The 22,012-nt window shown below is 41.0% G+C and overlaps 1 protein-coding gene across 2 annotated transcripts in view; it reads left to right on the top strand.

Moving 5' to 3' along the window:
• The window catches only part of LOC106563159 (splicing factor, suppressor of white-apricot homolog), a 142,265-nt gene that overhangs the window by 33,426 nt on the left and 86,827 nt on the right, over window positions 1-22,012 (top strand). For both annotated transcript variants that reach the window (XM_014128427.2, XM_014128426.2), the window contains exons 8-10: window positions 3,956-4,292; window positions 4,425-4,592; window positions 4,732-4,825. In XM_014128427.2, coding sequence (XP_013983902.2) covers window positions 3,956-4,292; window positions 4,425-4,592; window positions 4,732-4,825 — 599 coding nt within the window. The remainder of the gene's footprint in view (window positions 1-3,955; window positions 4,293-4,424; window positions 4,593-4,731; window positions 4,826-22,012) is intronic.

The raw sequence follows: 22,012 nt of genomic DNA, 5'->3' as shown, positions 1-22,012 counted from the left end.
TCCGGAATTTACGGTAGATTTAAGTCAAAACTGGAACATTCACTGTCTTCTTGGTAAGCAACTCCAGTGTAGATTTGGGCTTGTGTTTTAGGATTATTGTCCTGATGAAAAGTTAATTCATCTTCCTGTGATTGGTGGAAAGCAGACTGAACCAGGTTTACCTCTAGGATTTAGCTTGTGCTTAGCTCCATTCTGTTTATTTTTTTTTATCCTGGAACAACTCCCCAGTCCTTAACAATTACAAGCATACCCATACCATGATGCAGCAACCACTATGCTTGAAAATATGGAGAGTGGTACTAAGTAATGTTTAGGGAAAATCTAATACAAAACATAACACTTTGTATTCAGGACAAAAAGTGAATTGCTTTGCCAAAGTTTTTGCAGTATTACTTTAGTGCCTTGTTGCAAACAGGATGCATGTTTAGGAATATTTGTATTCTGTACAGGCTTCCTTCTTTTCACTCTGTCATTTAGGTCAGTATTTTGGAGTAACAACGTTGATCCATCCTCAGTTTTCTCCTATCACAGCCATTAAACTCCCTAACGGTTTTAAAGTCACCATTGGCCTCGTGGTGAAATCCCTGAGGCAGTTTCCTTCCTCTCCGACACCTGAGTTAGGAAGGATGCCTTTATCTTTGTGGTGACTGGGTGTATTGATACACCATCCAAAGTGTAATTAATAACTTCACCATGCTCTTACCCATCTACAAATAGAAATCCTTCTTTGAGAGGCATTTGAAAACCTCCCTGGTCTTTGTGTTTGAAATTCACTGCTCGATGGCGGGACCTTACAATTATCTGTATGTGTGGAGTACGGAGATGAGGTAGTAATTAAAATATTATGTTTAAAACCTCTTGAGGATACCCTAGGATAGAGGGCGCCACAGCGCATTTTGAAAATAATTCGTTCCCATTTTCAACGGCCTACTAATCAAACTCAGAAGCTAGGACATGCATATACTTATTATATATGGATAGAAAACACCCTAAAGTTTCTAAAACTGTTTGAATGGTGTCTGTGAGTATAACAGAACTCATATGGCAGTCAAAACCCCGAGACCGATTGAAACAGGAAGTGGAATTCTGAATTGTGGACTCGACTTCTCATCTTTCCCTATTAATCACACCGTTAACAATGGTTCATTGAGCACTTCCTATTGCTTCCACTAGATGTCGCCAGTCTTTTCACAGTGGTTTGAGCCTTATACAGTCGAAACTCAGTGAATGAGACGCATTGGAAATTGGTCACAGGGGATGGGCGATCACCATTATGACGCCGGCGGCCCTGTCTACCCCCACCTTTGGAAACGTTTTAAAACACGCTGCAACCGTCCCCGTCGAATCTTATTGGCTCTCTTGGTGTTACAGGCCCTGAAGATTAATGTTTTACAACGTTTGACATGTTTGAACGAACCTAAAGGAGGGAAAATCTCATTTTTCCGAAACTGCAGCCCTGCGCACGTCGGAGCATTTGGAGACAGCCCTAGGACGCGCTACCAACAGCAGGCTAATGGAACATGAAGGATGGACTTTTTCGACCGAAAATACATCTGTTGTGGACCTGGGATTCCTGGAAGTGCTTTCTGATGAAGACAACTAAAGGTAGGCGATTATTGACAATATTATACAAGATGAGATGTGACATGCGATTGTTCCAAGATGGCGCCGAGCTCGGTTTATTAGCTCATTTTCTGAGTATCGCATCTCCTTTTATCGCAGTGTGATTACCCAGTAAAGTTAATTTAAAATCTGGTATGACAGGTGTTCTCAAAAGATATTCATCTATAAATGTTAGATTGACAATATAAATTTAAAAATTTGTTTTCGAATAGTAATTTAGGGAATTGTAGCACTGTTTCCCGGGACGCATTTGAGGGGAAAATAGTTAGTCAACGTCAGACGCCGATGTAAAATGCTGTTTTTATATATAAATATGACCTTTATTGAACAAAAGAATGCATGCATTGTGTAACATGATGTCCTAGGTGTGTCATCTGATGAAGTTTGTAAAAGGTTAGTGCTGCATTTAGCTGTTTTTTGGTTATTTGTGATGCAAGTGGTTGGTCGGAAAATGGCTATGTTGCTGCTTTTTACGATGGACTCATCTAACATAATCTAATGATTTGCTTTTCCTGTAAAACCTTTTTGAAATCGGATGACGTCGGTCGATTCAGGAGAGGTGTATCTATAAAACAAAAAAACAAAATATTAATTCTTTTTTTTCATATTTTTACATTTTGTTATGCTAATTGGCGATATGATTTTTCGCTGGATTTTGATCCCGCTGACGGGATGAGATGCTGAAGAGGTTTTAACACCATTATTGCACACAGTCCATGCAACTTATTTGACTTGTTAAGCACATTTTTACTCCTGAACTTATTTATGCTTGCCATAACAAAGGGGTTGAATACTTATTGACTGAAGACATTTCAGCCTTTCATTTTTAATTAGATAGAACAAATACATATGCAGCATGTGAATGATGGCTCTCCTACAGGTTTCCAGCCTTGTGCATTTTGGATGGGTCTTCGTAACAGTCGACCAGTGCGGTGACTAACGAGTTAATATCATCCAGTTTCCGGTTTGACAAGATAAGCCTCTTATTCCCCCTTTCTCTATCGTTCTCCTTCCCTTTCTCTATCTTTCTCCGTTCTGTACACTCCATCAGGGATGGAAACCACTGCCACAGTAAAAGACCTTGGAGAGTTAATAATGCACAGAGACACACAGCTACATGCTGAACTGAACGCCCTCATCCTCCCACTCCCAATCCTACTCTTAAGTGGTTATTGATGTGATGGCTAACCGTGTCAAATGGAATGTGAAAACTCAACTTAATACAATTACAGTCGATCTCGTGATGGCTTTGAGTCTGAGCTGCCATGGAATACGTCTCAATGAGCGGACAATTTAAGATGGAGGTGACATTTTGAGCGACCTCAGACTGACCCCCCCCACCACACCCACAAATTATGACAAACACCTGCCCTCCCATCTCCCCCCTCCTGCTGCTTTTGGCAGTGAGCTGTCAGAATCTGTTTATGCAGTCTGGTAACGGTAGCTGATGTGAGTGCAAATTTGCCAGCTCAGAGTTGTCAGCGAATCTGTGTAGCACCTCACAGGAATCAATTATTATACTTAAAAATGTCAAATTGTCATTGCAAACAAAGTCAGTTTGACACTCACACAGAATTTGCATTTCCCAATTTCCCATCCACAGTAACGGTATGAGCCAGGAACTCTGACTTGCACCACTGTACAGTGACATAACACACCTTTATGTAGCCTTCTTGCCTGTTTCTTTCTTCCCCTTTGAACACTGAGTGAATCTGTCAGTTGTTTTATTCATAACATGAGTGTGTTAACCCCGGTCGTTGTGCCAGTATTCTTTTCTTATTCCTGCTGTAAATGACTTTCCCTGACCTGTTGATGCACTTGATTGAGTCCGAAATGGGTAGTGTGATTGTAATGAGAGGCTTTGGAAATGAACGGTTGCATATTGTTTTTGATATCCGCTTTTAAACACATTACGATTTCCAACAAGCTGATCCTAATTATTCTTGTTGGGCCATTCTCCTTTTTGTTCCCCTTTTTCCTCCGTTTTCTGCTGACAAAGTACATTTTAATTAAGTAGACAGTGATCCAGACATAGATTATTAAAATGTTTCATTTGTATCAGCGTGGAGTTTGCTTTATTCTCTCTGCCTCCTCTGTGAGGCTAAGATCCTATTAGCGATGAGGCCAGACATAAGTGTATACGTTAGTCCGCTCGGCACCACAGCCCACACACACTAACACTCAGTGAGCAGACGTATCTCATCCAATGCTGACTTACACTTTTTCTCATCGACAGGGAAGTCATGCAAAACCACATGCAATTGAAGTATTCGCATGATTTCCTATTTTGACATGTATTTTGATAGTTTCCTCTCTCTCTCTGACCTTATAGCTAACGTGGCAGCGATGTACTATGGGTACTGCATGCTTCCTGATGGGACCTACTGCCTGGCCCCACCTCCCCCTGGGATCGATGCCAACGGCTACTACAGCTCCCTGCCCTCTGGCAGAATGTTGGCTCCACCCTCTTACTCTGGAACCCCGCCTCCTCCAGGGACTACGCCCCCTGCACCTCCTGAGCCATCTACACGGATCATCTACACAGCACCTCCGACTACATTTCCCATCATCCCACCACCAACTCCAGTTCCCAGCCAGGTCCCAGTCTGCCTCTCAACCCCTTCTCCTCCTGCTCCTGTTATTCCTGCTGCTGTCATACCGGAGACCAGGTATGTGGACACTTATTGGACAGAAGTGGAGATATTTTATCACTCCTCATACTACCTAGTTCCCCCACATAATGTGATGCATTGCTAAATATCTTTTATTTCGTCTCCACTCATCTTTCCCTCATCTATCAGTTCGCGGCCCCAGGCTCCCGTTGCCGTGGCGGCCCCAGTTGCCGTGGCAGCGCCAGCCATCATCCCCCCGGCCCCTGACATCCAACCTGTTATTGACAAGCTGGCTGAGTATGTGGCCAGGAACGGTGTCAAGTTTGAGACCAGCGTCCGTGCCAAGAATGACCCGCGGTAAGCAGCTAGAGAAAAGGCTATTCCTGCTCTTTTCTGTGCTGAATAAAAGAAAACGGCTCAAGTTTCTGTTCAATCTAGTGGCTTTTCATCTTACGTGGCTGTATATCTTGTGTATGTGTGACTGTTTCCAACACAGGTTTGACTTCTTGCAGTCCTGGAACCAGTACAACACCTATTATGAGTTCAAGAAGAATTACTTCATGCAGAAAGAGGGAATCAGTCTGCCAGAGGTGTGTGTGTCATTCTTTTTTTCCTCTCCTTGAGCACAGTGTCTGTTTTTTGATACCATTTTGTTTGAAAGGATGATATACCCTCTGGTTCTTTAGTCAATATTGCCTTTCATTCAGCAGCGTGCTCTCCAGGTTGCTTTTTAAAATGCTCTGAGGCATTAGATGGCGTGGCTCTCAGGCTTTCACGCTTGAGATCAGGGATCAGTCAGTTTTTGTGTATAGGGCCTTTCATGCTGTCCAGATATCAAATGCCTGCCTGCCCTTGACTCGTGTCTACGCTCCGGGGTTACTGGGGGAGGAGGTGGCGGTTTTAGCAGTCAGCTTATCATAAACCAAGCTGATTCTCCTTAAAGAGATTCTCCGGTACTTTTGTATACTTTTTAGCCAGTAGTTCTGAAAGTAGCACTCACGACTCCCGAATATTGCATTGCTCTCTCTCTCTCTGCTGTGCCCACCCGCTCTGTAACCTCATTGGATAATGCTGGGCAGGCCTCTTGCTAGCTGTCACTCAAATGCGTCGGGCTGAAGCGCTCTCTCTCTGTCTCTCTCACTTGCTATCTGATTTTAATGAGAGGACCTAGTTTTTTAAGTATAACAAACCTAAGCCTGTGAATAACCCAGGGCCAAGCAAAGCATTTAGCCATGTAGCCGTGTTTCGTTTTCCTGATCGAGCCCCTGGTTTTAACACACCTATCACACAATGGATGAATGTCAGATACTTCTCCATTATTCATCAAAGATAAAGTTATTTTCATGTTGTTTTTTTTTCACCTTCTCCTGGGACCCTACTATCACTGGTCCTTAGTGTTCACAAATCTAACTGCCTAGTCACAACCCAACACATTAACAGGGCAGCGATATGTGTATAAAGTGTTAAAAGCAGCTTGAAACTGTTGACATTTTACATGGCGTTTCTCTCGGTGGACATTTAGTCGCTTACGTGACATTTGAAATCCATTATTTAAGGGATACTGATACATTTTGGGATTTGGGTATTTTTTCTACTTGCCCATAGTCATGAACTTATGGATACCATTTTTATGTCTCTGTGTGTAGTTTGAAGATCATTTAAGTTAGCTTAGCGCAATTGTTTGTTTGTTGTTTGAAGATCATTTAAGTTAGCTTAGCGCTTAGCGCTCCGAGTACAGTAGCCAGCTACTCTCAAAAGCAGGGAAATAGACTTACGTACTCCAAAGCTGGGTGGTTGGTCATTTATAGTATTATAAAGTAGAGGTCGGCCGATTTTTATGATTTTTCAATGCCGATACCGATTATTGGAGGACCAAAAAAGCCGATGCCGATTAATCGGCCGATTTTATTTATTTATTTGTAATAATGACAATTACAACAATACTAAATGAACACTTATTTTAACTTAATATAATACATCAATAAAATCAATTTAGCCTCAAATAAATAATGAAACATGTTCAATTTGGTTTAAATAATGCAAAAGCAAAGTGTTGGAGAAGAAAGTAAAAGTGCAATATGTGCCATGTAAGAAAGATAACGTTTAAGTGCCTTGCTCAGAACATGGGAACATATGAAAGCTGGTGGTTCCTTTTAACATGAGTCTTCAATATTCCCAGGTAAGAAGGTTAGGTTGTAGTTATTATAGGAATTATAGGACTATTTCTCTCTATATGATTTGTATTTCATATACCTTTGACTATTGGATGTTCTTATAGGCACTTTAGTACTGCCAGTGTAACAGTATAGCTTCCGTCCCTCTCCTCGCTCCTACCTGGGCTCGAACTAGGAACACATCGACAACAGCCACCCTCGAAGCAGCGTTACCCATGTAGAGCAAGGGAAACAACTACTCCAAGTCTCAGAGCGAGTGACGTTTGAAACGCTATTAGCGCGCACCCGGCTACCTAGCTAGCCATTTTACATCGGTTACACCAGCCTAATCTTGGGAGTTGACAGGCTTGAAGTCATAAACAGCGCAGTGCATTGCGAAGGGCTGCTGGCAAACGCACGAAAGTGCTGTTTCAATCAGTGCTTACAAGCCTGCTGGTGCCTACCATCGCTCAGTCAGACTGCTCTATCAAATCATTGACTTAATTATAACATCATAACACACAGAAATACGAGCCTTCGGTCATTAATTTGATCGAATTCGGAAACTATCATCTCGAAAACAAAACGTTTTTCCTGTCAGTGAAATACGGAACCGTTCCGTATTTTATCTAATGGGTGGCATCCCTAAGTCTAAATATTCCTGTTGCATTGCAATGTTATGTCATAATTACGTAAAATTCTGGCAAATTAGTTCGCAACGAGCCAGGCGGCCCAAACTGTTGCATATACCCTGACTCTGCGTGCAATGAACGCAAAATGACACAATTTCACCTGGTTAATATTGCCTGCTAACCTGGATTTCTTTTAGCTAAATATGCAGGTTTAAAAATATATACTTCTGTGTATTGATTTTAAGAAAGGCATTGATGTTTTATGGTTAGGTACAGTCGTGCAACGATTGTGCTTTTTTCGCAAATGCGCTTTTGTTAATAAATCATCCCCCGTTTGGCGAAGTCGGCTGTCTTTGTTAGGAAGAAATAGTCTTCACAGTTCGCAATGAGCCAGGCGGCCCAAACTGCTGCATATACCCTGACTATGTTTGCAAGAGAAGTGACACATTTTCCTTAGTTAAAAGAAATTCACGTTAGCAGGCAATATTAACTAAATATGCAGGTTTAAAAATATATACTTGTGTATTGATTTTAAGAAAGGCATTGATGTTTATGGTTGGAGCAAGGTGTACCTAAGCGATTATATGCAACGCAGGACAAGCTAGATAAACTAGTAATATCATCAACCATGTGTAGTTAACTAGTGATTATGATTGATTGATTGTTTTTTTATAAGATAAGTTTAACCTCTATGGGCTAGGTGGGACGCTAGCGTCCCCCCCGTGGTGCACTCCATCAACAGCAGGTGCATTTCAAGAGCGGCAAATTTGAAACCAAATAAATGTCAAAATTCAAATTTTTCAAACATACAACTATCTTACACCCTTTGAAAGATAAACATCTCCTTAATCTAACCACGTTGTCCGATTTCAAAAAGGTTTTACGGCGAAAGCATAAAGTTAGATTATGTTAGGAGAGTACATTGACAATAGCTGTGTGTAATGTTTTGTCAATTCAAAGACAGGGTCACCAAAACCATAAAACCAGCTAAATTGATGCACTAACCTTTTACAATCTCCATCAGATGACACTCCTAGGACATTATGTTAGACAATGCATGCATTTTTAGTTCTATCAAGTTCATATTTATATCCAAAAACAGCGTTTTACTATGGCATTGATGTTGAGGAAATCGTTTCCCTCCAATAACATTTAGTCAAGTCAGCACCACAAATTAAATAATTAAAATTAGAAAACATTGGTAAAATATTATATTGTCATTTAAAGAATTATAGATTTACATCTCTTGAACGCAATCAACTTGCCAGATTTAAAAATAACCTTACTGGGAAATCACACTTTGCAATAATCTGAGCACTGCGCCCAGAAAAATACGCGTTGGGATACAGACTAGCCGCCATGTTGGGGAGATCTAAAATCGAAAATACTATGTAAATAATCCATTACCTTTGATTCTCTTCATCAGATGTCACTTCCAGGTATCACAGGTCCATAACGAATGTAGTTTTGTTCAAAAAAGCTCATCATTTATGTCCAAAAATCTCCGTCTTGTTAGCACATGATCTAAGCCCGCCGGACTTCACTTCATGAACGAGGGGAAAAAATATATTTACGTTCGTTCAAACATGTCAAACGTTGTATAGCATAAATCATTAGGGCCTTTTTAACCAGAACATGAATAATATTCAAGGTGGACGAATGCATTCTCTTTTATAACGTATTGGAACGAGGGTACCCAACATGAACGAGCGCGCCAGAGTCTAATCGGCCATCACCGTTCCATGGCTCTTGTTCGGTCAGATCTCACAGTAAAAGACTCAAAACACTTTGTAAAGGCTGGTGACATCTAGTGGAAGCAATAGGAAGTGCCAAAATATTCCTCAGCCCCTGTGTTTTTCAATGGCATAGGTTTAAAGGTAATACAACACATCAGATATCCACTTCCTGTCAGAATCTGTCTCAGGGTTTTGCCTGCCAAATGAATTCTGTTATACTCACAGACACCATTCAAACAGTTTTAGAAACTTTAGGGTGTTTTCTATCCATATATAATAAGTATATGCATATTCTAGTTACTGGGTAGGATTAGTAACCAGATTAAATCGGGTACGTTTTTTTATCCAGCCGTGAAAATACTGCCCCCTAGCCCCAACAGGTTAATGCTGGCTAGCAACTTACCTTGGCTTCTTACTGCATTCGCGTAACAGGCAGGCTCCTCGTGGAGTGCAATGTAAAGCAGGTGGTTAGAGCGTTGGACTAGTTAACCGTAAGGTTGCAAGATTGAATCCCCGAGCTGACAAGGTAAAAATCTGTCGTTCTGCCCCTGAACAAGGCAGTTAACCCACCGTTCCTAGGCCGTCATTGAAAATAAGAATGTGTTCTTAACTGACTTGCCTAGTTAAATAAAGTTTAAATAAATCGGCCAAATCGGCATCCAAAAATACCGATTTCCGATTGTTATGAAAACTTGAAATCGGCCCTAATTAATCGACCATTCCGATTAATCAGTCGACCTCTATTATAAAGCTATACATAGTGATCAATATTTTACCACTTTTGAGTCATGAGAGCTACTTTCAGAACTACTGGCTAAAAAGTATACAAAAATACAGAAAAATCTCTTTAACAGGCTCAGGTGGGAGGGAGACGTAAGTACTTTGTAAAGATATTCTAAAACAAGGGTGAGCTGTAACAGGCAATTTAGAAATCCATTTGCTGGCCAAAATTGCATGAAACAAATGAACAAACTTGAAAGGCAGGCAAATTATTATAAAAAATCTGATCTGACTTTGTGCCCTTTTTGAACTTTTATTTTAAAGCACCCATGCTTTTGAAAAGATTTTGTGTTGGCCACCTGGTTAAATTAATTTACTGATCCCGGCCAGTTTGCCAGCCAGGATTGATTTACCTTTGAAATAGGCTAGTTAATGGGGAAACCCTGATCACAATGAATACAATAATAATGCCTGGATCGGAAACAAAACTAATACTGTGCTTGATTGGATGTTAATTACTAGAGCATGTTTGGACTGGGAGTGTAGACTATGCGGGTGGATATGTGTGTGTGTGCTTTGACTAAATCTCACTAAGGCTGAGATTCAAACAAACAGAGATCCACAACCTATAGACTGTAATTGCCTTTAAAATGGGATTTCTGCTTCAGACGACATCTGAGCTGTTTACAGCCGACGTGAACGTAGAGCATATTGCCTTTTAAATGTGTCACTGAGCAAATCGGTAATCTGTCAGATTAAGTCCCGGCCTTAGTCTTTAACAAGGATGTTAAAGGTTTTTTCTCCTTGGTTCTCTGTGTACTCTGGTATGAGTCTGATGATATGGACTGGAGGTTGGGCTGGGTGAGGTGAGCTGAGCTGAGCTGCCTTCCATCTCAGAGGTGATGAGGACCGGATGGGGAGATAATTTGAAATTGAAACCCTCTTCCAGTGTTGGCAGTAATCGAATTTCTAACCCCCAAACCACTCCCTGCGCTCTGCTTAAAGCTGGCGGCATTCCGAATGCTTCTGCTTGCGGGAATCCCTCCTCCTCCCGGGGAAAACACCATTTCCTTATCAGCACCATGTCAGACAGGCGGCTGACTTTGCACCAGCGTCTCTTCTCTCTCCTCCCTTCCCTATCACAGCTCCCTACACAACCCTCAGGTACTGTTACGTACAATCGTACTGAAGCCAAAGTTCAGACATGGGAAAAATATAATCACAGGGTCGGAGACTTTGTGATCTCTCTAACCCCTAATTATCATCTCTGTACCCGCTGTTCTGCTGATATGGGACAAATATTGTGTGGGAATTTAAAGAACAACAGCGTATAGGATAGAGAGGGGAACGATGAGAAAAGATATGGCAGGACTGTTACAAAGTGAAATTGGGAGAAATGCCGTGTGAGCTCCCATAGAGTAATCCTGGCTTTATCAGCAGTGTCTCTTTTTATTTGTCTTTCAGGGGAGCGGGGCTCTGCTCTCTGCCCCCCCACACACACACACACACACACACACACACACACACACACACACACACACACACACACACACACACACGTCCTGTCCCTGGCTCTCTGCAGCCCAATCTGGATGGTTTGTTTAATTCATCCAGTGTCTACTTTCCTTAATTAGGCATCCAGCTCAATTAGGAGCCGTGTCAATGGCAATGAAATTAGTCAGTCTAGATGTGGCTGGCCTGGTTGCTTGGTAAGGCCTGCTGCCTCTCTTTATATGCCTGGCCACGGTGGCCCGGTTATGTACCATGTCTGCTTATTCTACCACTTTAAACACTGCAGTGCACTTGAACTGTCTGATGTTTCAGAGCTAGGAATGTACCTCCAGATATTCACACTTTAGCCACTTGTCGGACAGATAATATTTTGTTACTTCTCTGAAAGCTCATGTTGTATGATCCAAGGAACCATGTATTGTATATTCTACCGTTGTGGTCTTTTGCAGGCACGTAACCCCTCACAAGGTAAAATACTGCACTGATAAGCTACTGTATAAAACATGTGGTCCATCAAACATCCATCTAGAGAGTTACTGGGTGTGTAGATTTTTGTATGTGTATTTATTATGGATCTCCATTAGCTACTCTTCCAGCACTGTCTGTTTACAGTTTATACAATTTTAAAAACATTACAATACATTCACAGATTTCACAACACACAGTGTGCCCTCAGGCCCCAACTCCACCACTACCAAATATCTACAGTACTAAATCCATGCTGTATTTTGTGTGTGTGTGTGTGTGTGTGCGCATGTGTCTGTGCCTATGTTTGTGTTGCTTCACAGTCCCCGCTGTTCCATAAGGTGTTTTTTTTTAATCTGTTTTTTAAATCTAATTTTACTGCTTTTACTCCAACCCTGCTCAAATCCACCAGAGTCAGCTTATCAAGACCCTCTCAAGCAGCTGAATTTTTTTCTTTTTTTTACAATGTGGTGTGTTCGAGCAAGGCTGGAGCAAAAGCCTGCACAACCAGTAGCTCCCATGGACTCCTGGAGCGTGGTTGGCCACCCTGCAACATTTTAAAATTACAACCAAATACTTTTTATAGCTCTATAAAGTAATTATCTCATTCAATGAACCAGGGATCAAATGGCTAAGGTGGGTGAGGTAACTAACTAAGACATGGTTATCTATTTGTAAGACAAAAATATTCAGTGTTCAGGGGAGATCATGACAGCATAGGAGTTACTTGTCAATTAGGGAGTGAACGTTTTTCATAATAAGGATTACATGGAGAAAATCGTAAATCTCTGAAATGAATGGCCCTCCCTTCAGCAAAATATATTTTACCTAAACCCTCGCTGAATGCTTGGGGGGAAAAAGAATTGACCCTCCCCTATACCCAAAATAACAATTAAAACCAAGTTGATAGCAGAGTACATTCACTTCTTGGACAGACCAGTGCCTTAGATATGCGGTTTTAGAAATGGTTCTTCGTCCTGTAAGCATTACACGACAACACAGAAATTTTGATAGAGCACAGGACTGCGGGTCAGAAGGTTGCGTGTCCACGGTGGTCTGTGAACAAAAGTAGGGGTTTAAAGATCTCCTTTATAGTAAAAGCATTGCATGACTCATCATATTTGCAGGTCTGAAAAAAAATAGCATTTTATAAACATTTCATGTAATTCTACGTCATTTTACATATTAGCAGAATCTTTTTTAATACCACCCAAGATAATGAAATTACAAGCAAAGAATGGACGGAGGGATAATCCTATGTGTTCCATATCCCATTTCTCTAATGCCAAATGTGTGTCTTGTTTGGAACAACTGTCCCTGTTTGCAAATATTAAATCTGAGACGACATTAGGAATCTGAGCATGGTACTTTCAGAAGTTGGGCCTACCTTTCCACCCCGACGATTAAAAATTGAAGCGTTAACTGCTGCCTACTCTTATCCTGTGGCTTAACACAACTAGAGAAGGTCACAAGTGTTTCCCTAATATCTGTCTGGATTTAAACTTCTTTTTTTTATTGAACCTTTATATAACTAGGCAAGTCAGTTAAGAACAAATTCTTATTTGCAATGACTGTCTTGGCTGCCTTGTTCAGGGGCAGAACGACAGATTTTTACCTTGTCAGCTCTGGGATTCGATCTAGCAACCTTTCGGTTACTGGCCCAATGCTCTAACCACTAGTCTACCTGCCACCCCTCTTCTATTGTACAGAAAGTGAATCGCTTCATCAATTGATAGTGACAGAATTAGATTACTTCCCAAGCAATGTCTATTTTTTGTCTCCTTGCCTATAGAAGGTTGTAGCTCAGCCACTGAATGTCAAAGAAAAGAAACGATTATATCCCCATATGTGTGCCATGTCTTTCCCGGGTATTTTACAGTTTGTTTCTAGCGTAAAGCATCATGAACCAAAGTGCTGTTATAGATAACTTTATATAATCGGATCCGTTTTACTTTCTTCAAAATCAGTGATTTTTGCATTTTCTTTAATAAAATGTAGGCCTATGGCATACCCCCTCAATTCGAGTCCTGGTTTTAACTTAACCACCCTTCACTGACACGGAGGTTGGCTTTTTAAAGAGTGCGTGGAGGGTGGAGGAATTGACCCACAAATATATGGATATAGCAGCCTATAGCCTCATTTCCTATGTTAAACAGGTAGGCCTACCTCTTATTTCTTAAATAGGAAGTAATAAGCTCCAACACAAAGCCCTCTTGTTGTTAGCGAAGTCTTATGAAAATGAAGACATTTTAAAGGAATTATGCCCACTCGAATTTGCCTACTTTCAGGACCATGAGGTTTCCATTTCCGACGGATTGTGCCGCGGCTGCTGCTTCATGCTTCAGCATTAATAAGTTACTCGAATCTGTCTTATTGTGAGGTCCATAACTCCGATAAATACATCACGGGCAAGAAACATTGTTTTTAATCAATTATAGTAGTAGCAAGCTATCAAAGTTGACATCCGGTCCTCCTCATCTTCGCAATCTCCTTCTCAAACTGAACAGAGCATAGGCTGGTCCGCGCACAAGATGCGTTTTTTGGACTATGCCTAATCCACAATTATTTTGGACAAAGCCTTTGACTCTCCTCCTGAACTGCCACGGTAGTACTACACAGCACAGCCATTGGTTAGTTAGCACACAAAAGTTGTTGATTATCAAAAGCAGAGCAGGCCAAGGCTCAGGGTTGGAATATCCATTGCAGTGTGTAATGTAATGCACTTCGTAGCTTATAGGCTATGGATCGTTTGATTGAGACCCTAAATAGCCTATAGGCACACTTTGATATTGCTTGCCCAGCGGAGAATGAGGGATGGCATTTGGCACACATCGTATATATATATATACACACACACACACGATGTGTGCCAAATGCCACCCCTCATTCTCCGCTGGGCAAGCAATATCAAAGTATATATATCTATATATATCAGGTCCATAAGTATTTGGACAGTGACACAATTTGCATAATTTTGGCTCTGTACGCCACCACAATGGATTTGAAAGGAAACAATCAAGATGTGCTTTAAGTGTAGACTTTCATATTAAATGTAAGGGTTTTGTCAAAGTGATTGTATGAACCGTGTAGGAATTACAACCAATTTTATGGGCTGAAAAGTAATTAGAAAAACTAACATAATCATAAATTAAATTGTGAGTTTTAATACTTTGGTTTCAAATCCTTTGCAGTCAATGACTACCTGAAGTCTGGAATCCATAGACATCACCAGCATCTGGATGTTTTCCCTGGTGATGCTCTGCCAGGCCTTTACTGCAGCTGTCTTCAGTTCCTGCTTGTTCTTAGGCCGTTTTGCCTTCAGTTTTGCCTTCAGCAAGTGAAATGCATGCTTAATTGGATTCAGGTTAGGTGATTGACTTGGCCATTGCAGAACATTCCACTTCTTTGCCTTAAAGTATTGGGTTGCTTTCGCAGTATGTTTCAGGTCATTGTCCATCTGCAATGTGAACCGTCCAATGAGTTTTGAAGCATTTGGCTGAATCTGAGCAGATAATATAGCACTAAACCCTTTAGAATTCATCCTGCTGCTTTTGTCAGCAGTCACATCATCAATAAATACAAGGGAACCAGTTCCATTGGCAGCCTTACATGCCCACGCCATAACACTACCTCCACCATGCTTCACATCCCTTCTCCATAGTCTTCTCTTCCCATCATTCTGGTACAAGTTGATCTTTCTCATCTGTCCATAGGATGTTGTTCCAGAACTGTAAAGGCTTTTTAAATGTTTTTTTGGCAAACTCTAATCTGGTCTTCCTGTTTTTGAGGCTTACCAATGGTTTACATTTTGTGGTAAACCCTCTGTATTTACTCTGGTGAAGTCTTCTCTTGATTGTTGACTTTGACGCAGATACGCCTACCTCCTGGAGGGTTTTCTTGATCTGGCCAACTGTTTTGAAGGGATTTTTCTTACCCAGGGAAAGAATTATTCTATCATCCACCACAGTTGTTTTCCGTGGTCTTCCGGGCCTTTTGGTGTTCCTCAGCTCACCAGTACTTTCTTTTTAAGACTGTACCAAATAGTTGATTTTGCCCCTAATGATGGCTTGCTTAAACTGGCAGTGACAGCTCGTTGGATTTCATATTGAGGGATAACAGCAACTGATTCCAAATGCAAATGCCACACTTGAAATCAACTCTAGACCTTTTATCTGCTTACTTGTAAATTAACTAATAAAGGAATAACACACACCTGGCCATGGAATAGCTGAGCAACCAATTGTCCAACTACTTTTGGTCCCTTAAAAAGGGGACGACAACATATGAAACGTGCTGTAATTCCTACACCGTTCACCCGATTTGGATGAAAATACCCTCATTAACATTCGTTATTTAATTTCAACTTCAATATGCTGTGATGATGATGATGATGATATTATTATTATTATTATTAACTTGGTCAATGTCCAAATATTTATGGACCTGACTGTAATTCTGAAACACTAAGAATTATAGAAATATAATCAATGACATGACTATTTTAAAATACTAAACTGTCCTCTTGACTGAAATTGAAAAGGCAATTTTCCTCCAGGTAACCATTCTGTAGATTTTGATCCATCCCTTAAGCTATTCTAAGATATTTTGTTTTACTTTGTCAGAATTATGTAGCCAGTATTGAGTAGAGGCGAATACTAGCTTTCCAATGGTGTCAGAATTATTTGTCAACAACCAATTTTGAGCGCTTGATAGATGGTTTTTCAACAGGAGTATGCGTCATTGGTTTCGTCAATTGCAAGCTCGTATCAACTGCGTGAGTGTCGGTGGAAAGTAAATTTAGGACATCGGACATGACAATGACATTAATACATGCTAAATAGTTAACTAGCGAGATAACCAGCCTAACTACACAATATGTTTGAATTGGCTATCTACACTGAACAAAAATATAAACGCAATATGCAACAATTTCAAAGATTTTACTGAGTTACTCTTCATATAAGAAACTTTGTTAATTTAAATCAATTCATTAGGCCCTAATCTATTGATTTCACATGACTGGGAATACAGATATGAATCTGTTTGTCACAGATACATTTTTTTTTTATTATTAAAAAGTAGTCACCACCATTTTCCCCATGCAGCGCGACACATCTCCTTTGCATAGAGTTGATCAGGCTATTGATTGTGACCTGTGGAATGTTGTCCCACTCCTTTTCAATGGCTGTGCAAAGTTGCTGAATATTTGCAGAAACTGGAACGCTGTCGTACATGTTGATCCAGAGCATCTGTGCATCTGAGAATGCAGGCCATGGAAGAACTGGGAAATGTTCAGCTTCCAGGAATTGTCTACAGATCCTCCTTGCGACATGGGGCCGTGCATTATCATGCTGAAACATGAGGCGATGGCGGCGGATGAATTGCACAACAATGGGCCTCAGAATCTCTGTGCATTCAAATTGCCATCGATAAAATTCAATTGTGTTTGTTGTAGGTAGCTTATGCCTGGTCATACCATAACTCCACCACCACCATCGGGCACTCTGTTCACAACGTTGACATCAGCAAATCGCTCGCCCACACAGCGCCATGTCTGCCATTTGCTTGGTACAGTTGAAACTGGGATTCATCCATGAAGATCAAACTTTCTTTAGCGTGCCAGTGGCAATCGAAGGTTACGACGCTGAACTGCAGTCAGGTCAAGACCCTGACTGCAGAGCTTCCCTGAGACAGTTTCTGACAGTTTGTAAAGAATTTCTTCGGTTGTGCAAACCCACAGTTTCATCAGCTGTCTGGTTGTCTGGTCTCAGACAATCTCACAGGTGAAGAAGCCGGATGTGAAGGTCCTGGGCTGGCGCGGTAACATGTGGTCTGCGGTTGTGAGGCCGGTTGGACGTACTGCTAAATTCTCAATCTACTCTGGCAACAGCCCACTCACGCTGGCACACATGCAGTCTGCTTTCCATCATACACTGGGAGAGAAATTCAGCAGGACAATAACCTAAAACAGAATGCCAAATCTACACTGCTTACCAAGACGACATTGAATGTTCCTGAGTGGCCTAGTACATTTCTTTTTTTTACTTAAATCGGCTTGAAAATCTATGGCAAGACTTGAAAATGGCTGTCAAGCAATGATCAACCATCAACTTGACAGCTTGAATTTTTAAATAATAATGTGCAAATATTGTACAATCCATGTGTGCAAAATCGTTAGACTAACCCAGAAAGACTCACAGCTGTAATCACTGCGAAAGGTGTTTCTAACATGTATTGACTCAGTGGGTTGGATATTTATCTAATCAAGATATATTAGTGTTTTATTTTTCATAAATTCAAACATTTGTTAAAAATGTTTCTTCCACTTTGACATTAGAGTATTTTTGTGTAGATCGTAGACCAAAAAAAATCAAATCGAATCCACCCTTTGTAACACAACAAAATGTGGGGAAAAGTCTTGGTGTGATAACTTTCTGAAGGCATTGTATATCGTTCAAAATAATTAGAGCCCGACCGATTTATCGATTGACCGATATTATCGGACGATATTTCCCTTTTTTCGGATGTATTTGTATCGCCGTTCACATGGCTAATAAGCCTATCTTGCCTTGGCGCTCTACAGCAAGATTGGACACTATCACCCAACACAACTACACCAGTCGTAGAGAAGAGTGAACTAACTGTTACTGCTTCTACGGTCAGTGTTGAGTAGATAGAAGTTCGCCAGCTCATCAACGTGCCAAAAATGTGCACTGGCCATATACTGTTACGTGAAGTGTCATAGTAGGGCGTTTGGTGTTGTGACAAACAATGGATGCTATGCCCAAATGTAAATCAAGTTCCATGCTAAGAACATTCAACTGTCTGGTAACGTTAACATTACAGCCCTTTAGTGAAATCTGGTGTGGTATTTGCTCTTTGCGAAGGGTAGCTACGTGTTGATATATGGGTTGGTCCAAATTCACGTTTCGCCACCCTCATCTAGCCAGCTAACTAGCTGTGTGAGAGTACGCTAACCCTTAACCATAACCCTTACCTAACCCGAAGCCTTACCATAACCATTTAAATGTAAATTTGAATGGGGGTAGGGACTCCCAAGGGACCTTTCACTGAGGCAATGCTTGGGGCGAGAGGCTGTGCAGTGAAAATCCCATATCGGTCGGGCTCTAAAAATAATATACTGATATTTAACTATCAATTATAATTGTTTCCCCCCATCCTTACAACGTTAGTCATCTCTATGTTCATGGTGGAAACACCCTCGCATCTAATCACTGGAATTAGACTGTGTATCATGATATGAGACATGAACCCTATATCATTCCAAAGCAGACAGTTTATATGTAACCACTTTGTAATGGGTGTTATATGCCACACGGAATTAAAGCGCCTATGTGCTCCTCTCGTTCTGAGTCAGATTTTTGTATTTGCAACCAACCCCCGCTCCATTATGAGAGATCTTTCTGATACTAAGCATGTAATGTGAATCACCCCAGGCTTCTAATGTCTTGTCTCTTTGAGCCGGATGTCAGAAAGACGGTGTGAGTTCAGAGAGTGGATAGATGGAGAGGAAACAAATCTATTCTCATTCACTGTCAATGACTAAGTAACTCAGTCATCACATCTCTTAGGGCAACATGGCAGCATATTCACACTCAGGGAGTTGGTGTCCCATTTGTCTGTTAGCACTCAACTGCACTCTGCTGTCCCTGAGTGTGAAATTAATCTGAAATGTGGATCAATGTTCTCATTGTGTTGATAATGCAGCTTTAGTAGGCTAGCGATTCTGTATTAGCCATGTGCCTTATCCACAGTTGTGCACAGAGAACTAATTTGCTCAGTTGAATGCCCCCCTCTCTCTCTCATGTTTTAAACATGTTATCCACCATGGTTGCCAGTTCACTGAGCATTATGACTTCTTAGGTTTGTTTTCCTCACCGGGTCTCGGCAGTGCTACCATCAGAATCATTATGTGCACGAAGGTTTGCTGCATTAACCACATTGTCCTTAATGCCTTTTACCTTTACAAGCATGAGTTCAAAATATCTATAACGGTCGCCCCAGTATGTCGCCCCAGTGTCAGAATGCACTCATTGTGATTGTTAGGTAACAGGACAATTAACCCATGTTGCCCTCAAACCAAGGCACAATGCCTGCTAATTATCTATAGACTTCAACTTTTAACTTGTCAATTTCTAATTCTTTTCTAACACGTTTTGTTTTCTAACAACAGTTTGAATTGAGATGTGTTCCGCCTCCTCATTAATTCATAGAAGTTGTCCATTTCACTGTTGACGACAATTTACGTTTGAGGGGTTACTGAGCTAGACAAACTTCTCTCTTCGACGACAGCCCAAGTACTTCCCTAGTGTTTCCCCAGATGAAGTATTCAGACATTTGAGCATCTCCAGTCAGCACAGAACTTGCGCTAACTTTCCCGCCCTGCACATTTTATGGCTTCGCCCACATTGCCTAGGTTGCTGTTTTCCTTGCTAATGATAACTTTGGACATGTGTGCGTTTCTATCAAAGTGCCTTATTACGTTATCATTATAGTTTCTGTATATCTTGTTGTCGTTTCTACTGTAGCACACCGTATGTATGGAGCATAATGTATTTACTGTTTTATTCACGTATGTTCAAGTACTGGTGACGACATGCATTCTGATTCTTGCGTAGATTGTAATGGACACATTATAATACTTTTTTGAAGGTTGTACTGATTATGATGAGGTAATGCTAAGCTAGTTGCCAGCTATGTGGGGCGCCATGTTTGTTGACGTCATACAATGCATTCTGGTTGTCACGTAAATGTCTGTCAGACCAAAGATGTTATAACAAAACGAGTTGAATGGATGGTTCACTCGTCTTTCGAGTAAACTTCCGGAAGTGAATGACCGTAGACGGCACACCCCCTTCAACATGCATCTTGTAGTGTTTTGTCTTTGGTTGACTCAAAAACGAAAAAACGTGGTGCGCACAAGCTACCCATCGTCGGAATACTTTCTATTTTTAGAAAGTGTTTTACTAAATTATTTTGATCACTGGTGAGCTCACCCGTGACGTGATGAATTGTAAATAGTAATTGCTATTAGCTTATTCATATTTTGGTTTCTGTTAGCCAAGAGTTAGCTCAATATGACTGCTTGTGTTAGGTCACTCTTTCCTCAGTTACTGCTACGACTAATGTAGCCTACATTTTCCGGTTTGGATGAGAATTGTGTTATGCTGTCGCTACTTCTGTGAATGTCTGAACATTGCATTCAAAAATAAAGAGCTCACATTGAGAACATAATGTTGTAAAGACTGTTTGTGCAAAATGTTTCTGTAAAAAACAGTGTCCTTCTCAAACGCTGACTGTTACCCCAATTGTAACTGGACGTTCTAAAGTGTCTAATCACACTGGTTTGAACGTACCCTGCAGGGACCACTGTAGAATCATCACACCCGTGTGTGTCAAAGGGTAAACAAAAATTACGTATGAGGCGCCATTTCACATGCACTGGTTTGGGAGTTGTAGAGGCTGCTGTGATTTTGTTGCATTTCGTCGTGAGTCCTTTAGGTTTGATAAAAGTAAAAGGTCATTTTGAGGTCAAGTAATTAGTGTGACCTGGTTTTAACAGGCCATAGAACCTCAACATATTTGATGTTACCAGAGTCTGCTGTGTATCAGAAGGCCTCACCCGGTCAGGCCAGCAGTGGAGATCAAACTCGCCCTATTTTGTTTTCCACTCACTTTGGGGAGCAATCTGTCATCTGCCAAATAAAATCCATTAACTTGTTTCACTGCAGCGAGAAATCTAGAGTATGGAGTCTGTACTCGGTCGCAAAGCAGGCTGCACCCACAGGGAAGCCAAGCAACCGACCACCTTGCTTACTTATCAATTCTGAGGTCTGCTTGTGATTTGGGGAACAGCTATATGGAATACATATAGTCTAATTCATTTTTATTATGTTTCTGGCTTTTATAGTTATTGTAAAAAAGCCAGATAACAATCTGTAAAAATCATTCAAAGGATGGGACACCAGCCAGAACTTGGGCCTGTTGTGGCCCTGCCTGTGTGATTTCGTAGATTGGTTTTGTAAGAGCCAGCCACCGCTACTATATGAATAAACAGATCATCAGGGAACAGGGCCATGGTGGATGAAACGTTGGCTGTTTTTGTTTTGTGACCTCACTTAGAAATGCATTTGGATTAGCTTGGATGATCATGATGATTGTGTCTGTAGCCTGGCCTTGGTTTTGTCAAGGGGTTTCGCCAATCAATTCATGGTTGTTTCTTCTCGTTGTTGATCCTCGCTCCTTCCCTCCACGTCGGCCCTTTGCTATTAATAATCAATATTGTTTTTCTGTGTGTCCGCGCCGCTCTCCAGCTTTCTGGGTAGGAAATAACTACCTTTGGCTTGTGCTGATGGTGAAGATTTATTATTCAAAAATATATACACTGCTCAAAAAAATAAAGGGAACACTTAAACAACACAATGTAACTCCAAGTCAATCACACTTCTGTGAAATCAAACTGTCCACTTAGGAAGCAACACTGATTGACAATACATTTCACATGCTGTTGTGCAAATGGAATAGACAACAGGTGGAAA

This window comes from Salmo salar, chromosome ssa11 (assembly GCF_905237065.1).
Source record: "Salmo salar chromosome ssa11, Ssal_v3.1, whole genome shotgun sequence".
NCBI lineage: Eukaryota > Metazoa > Chordata > Actinopteri > Salmoniformes > Salmonidae > Salmo > Salmo salar.
This window is presented reverse-complemented; position numbering and strand designations above follow the sequence as displayed.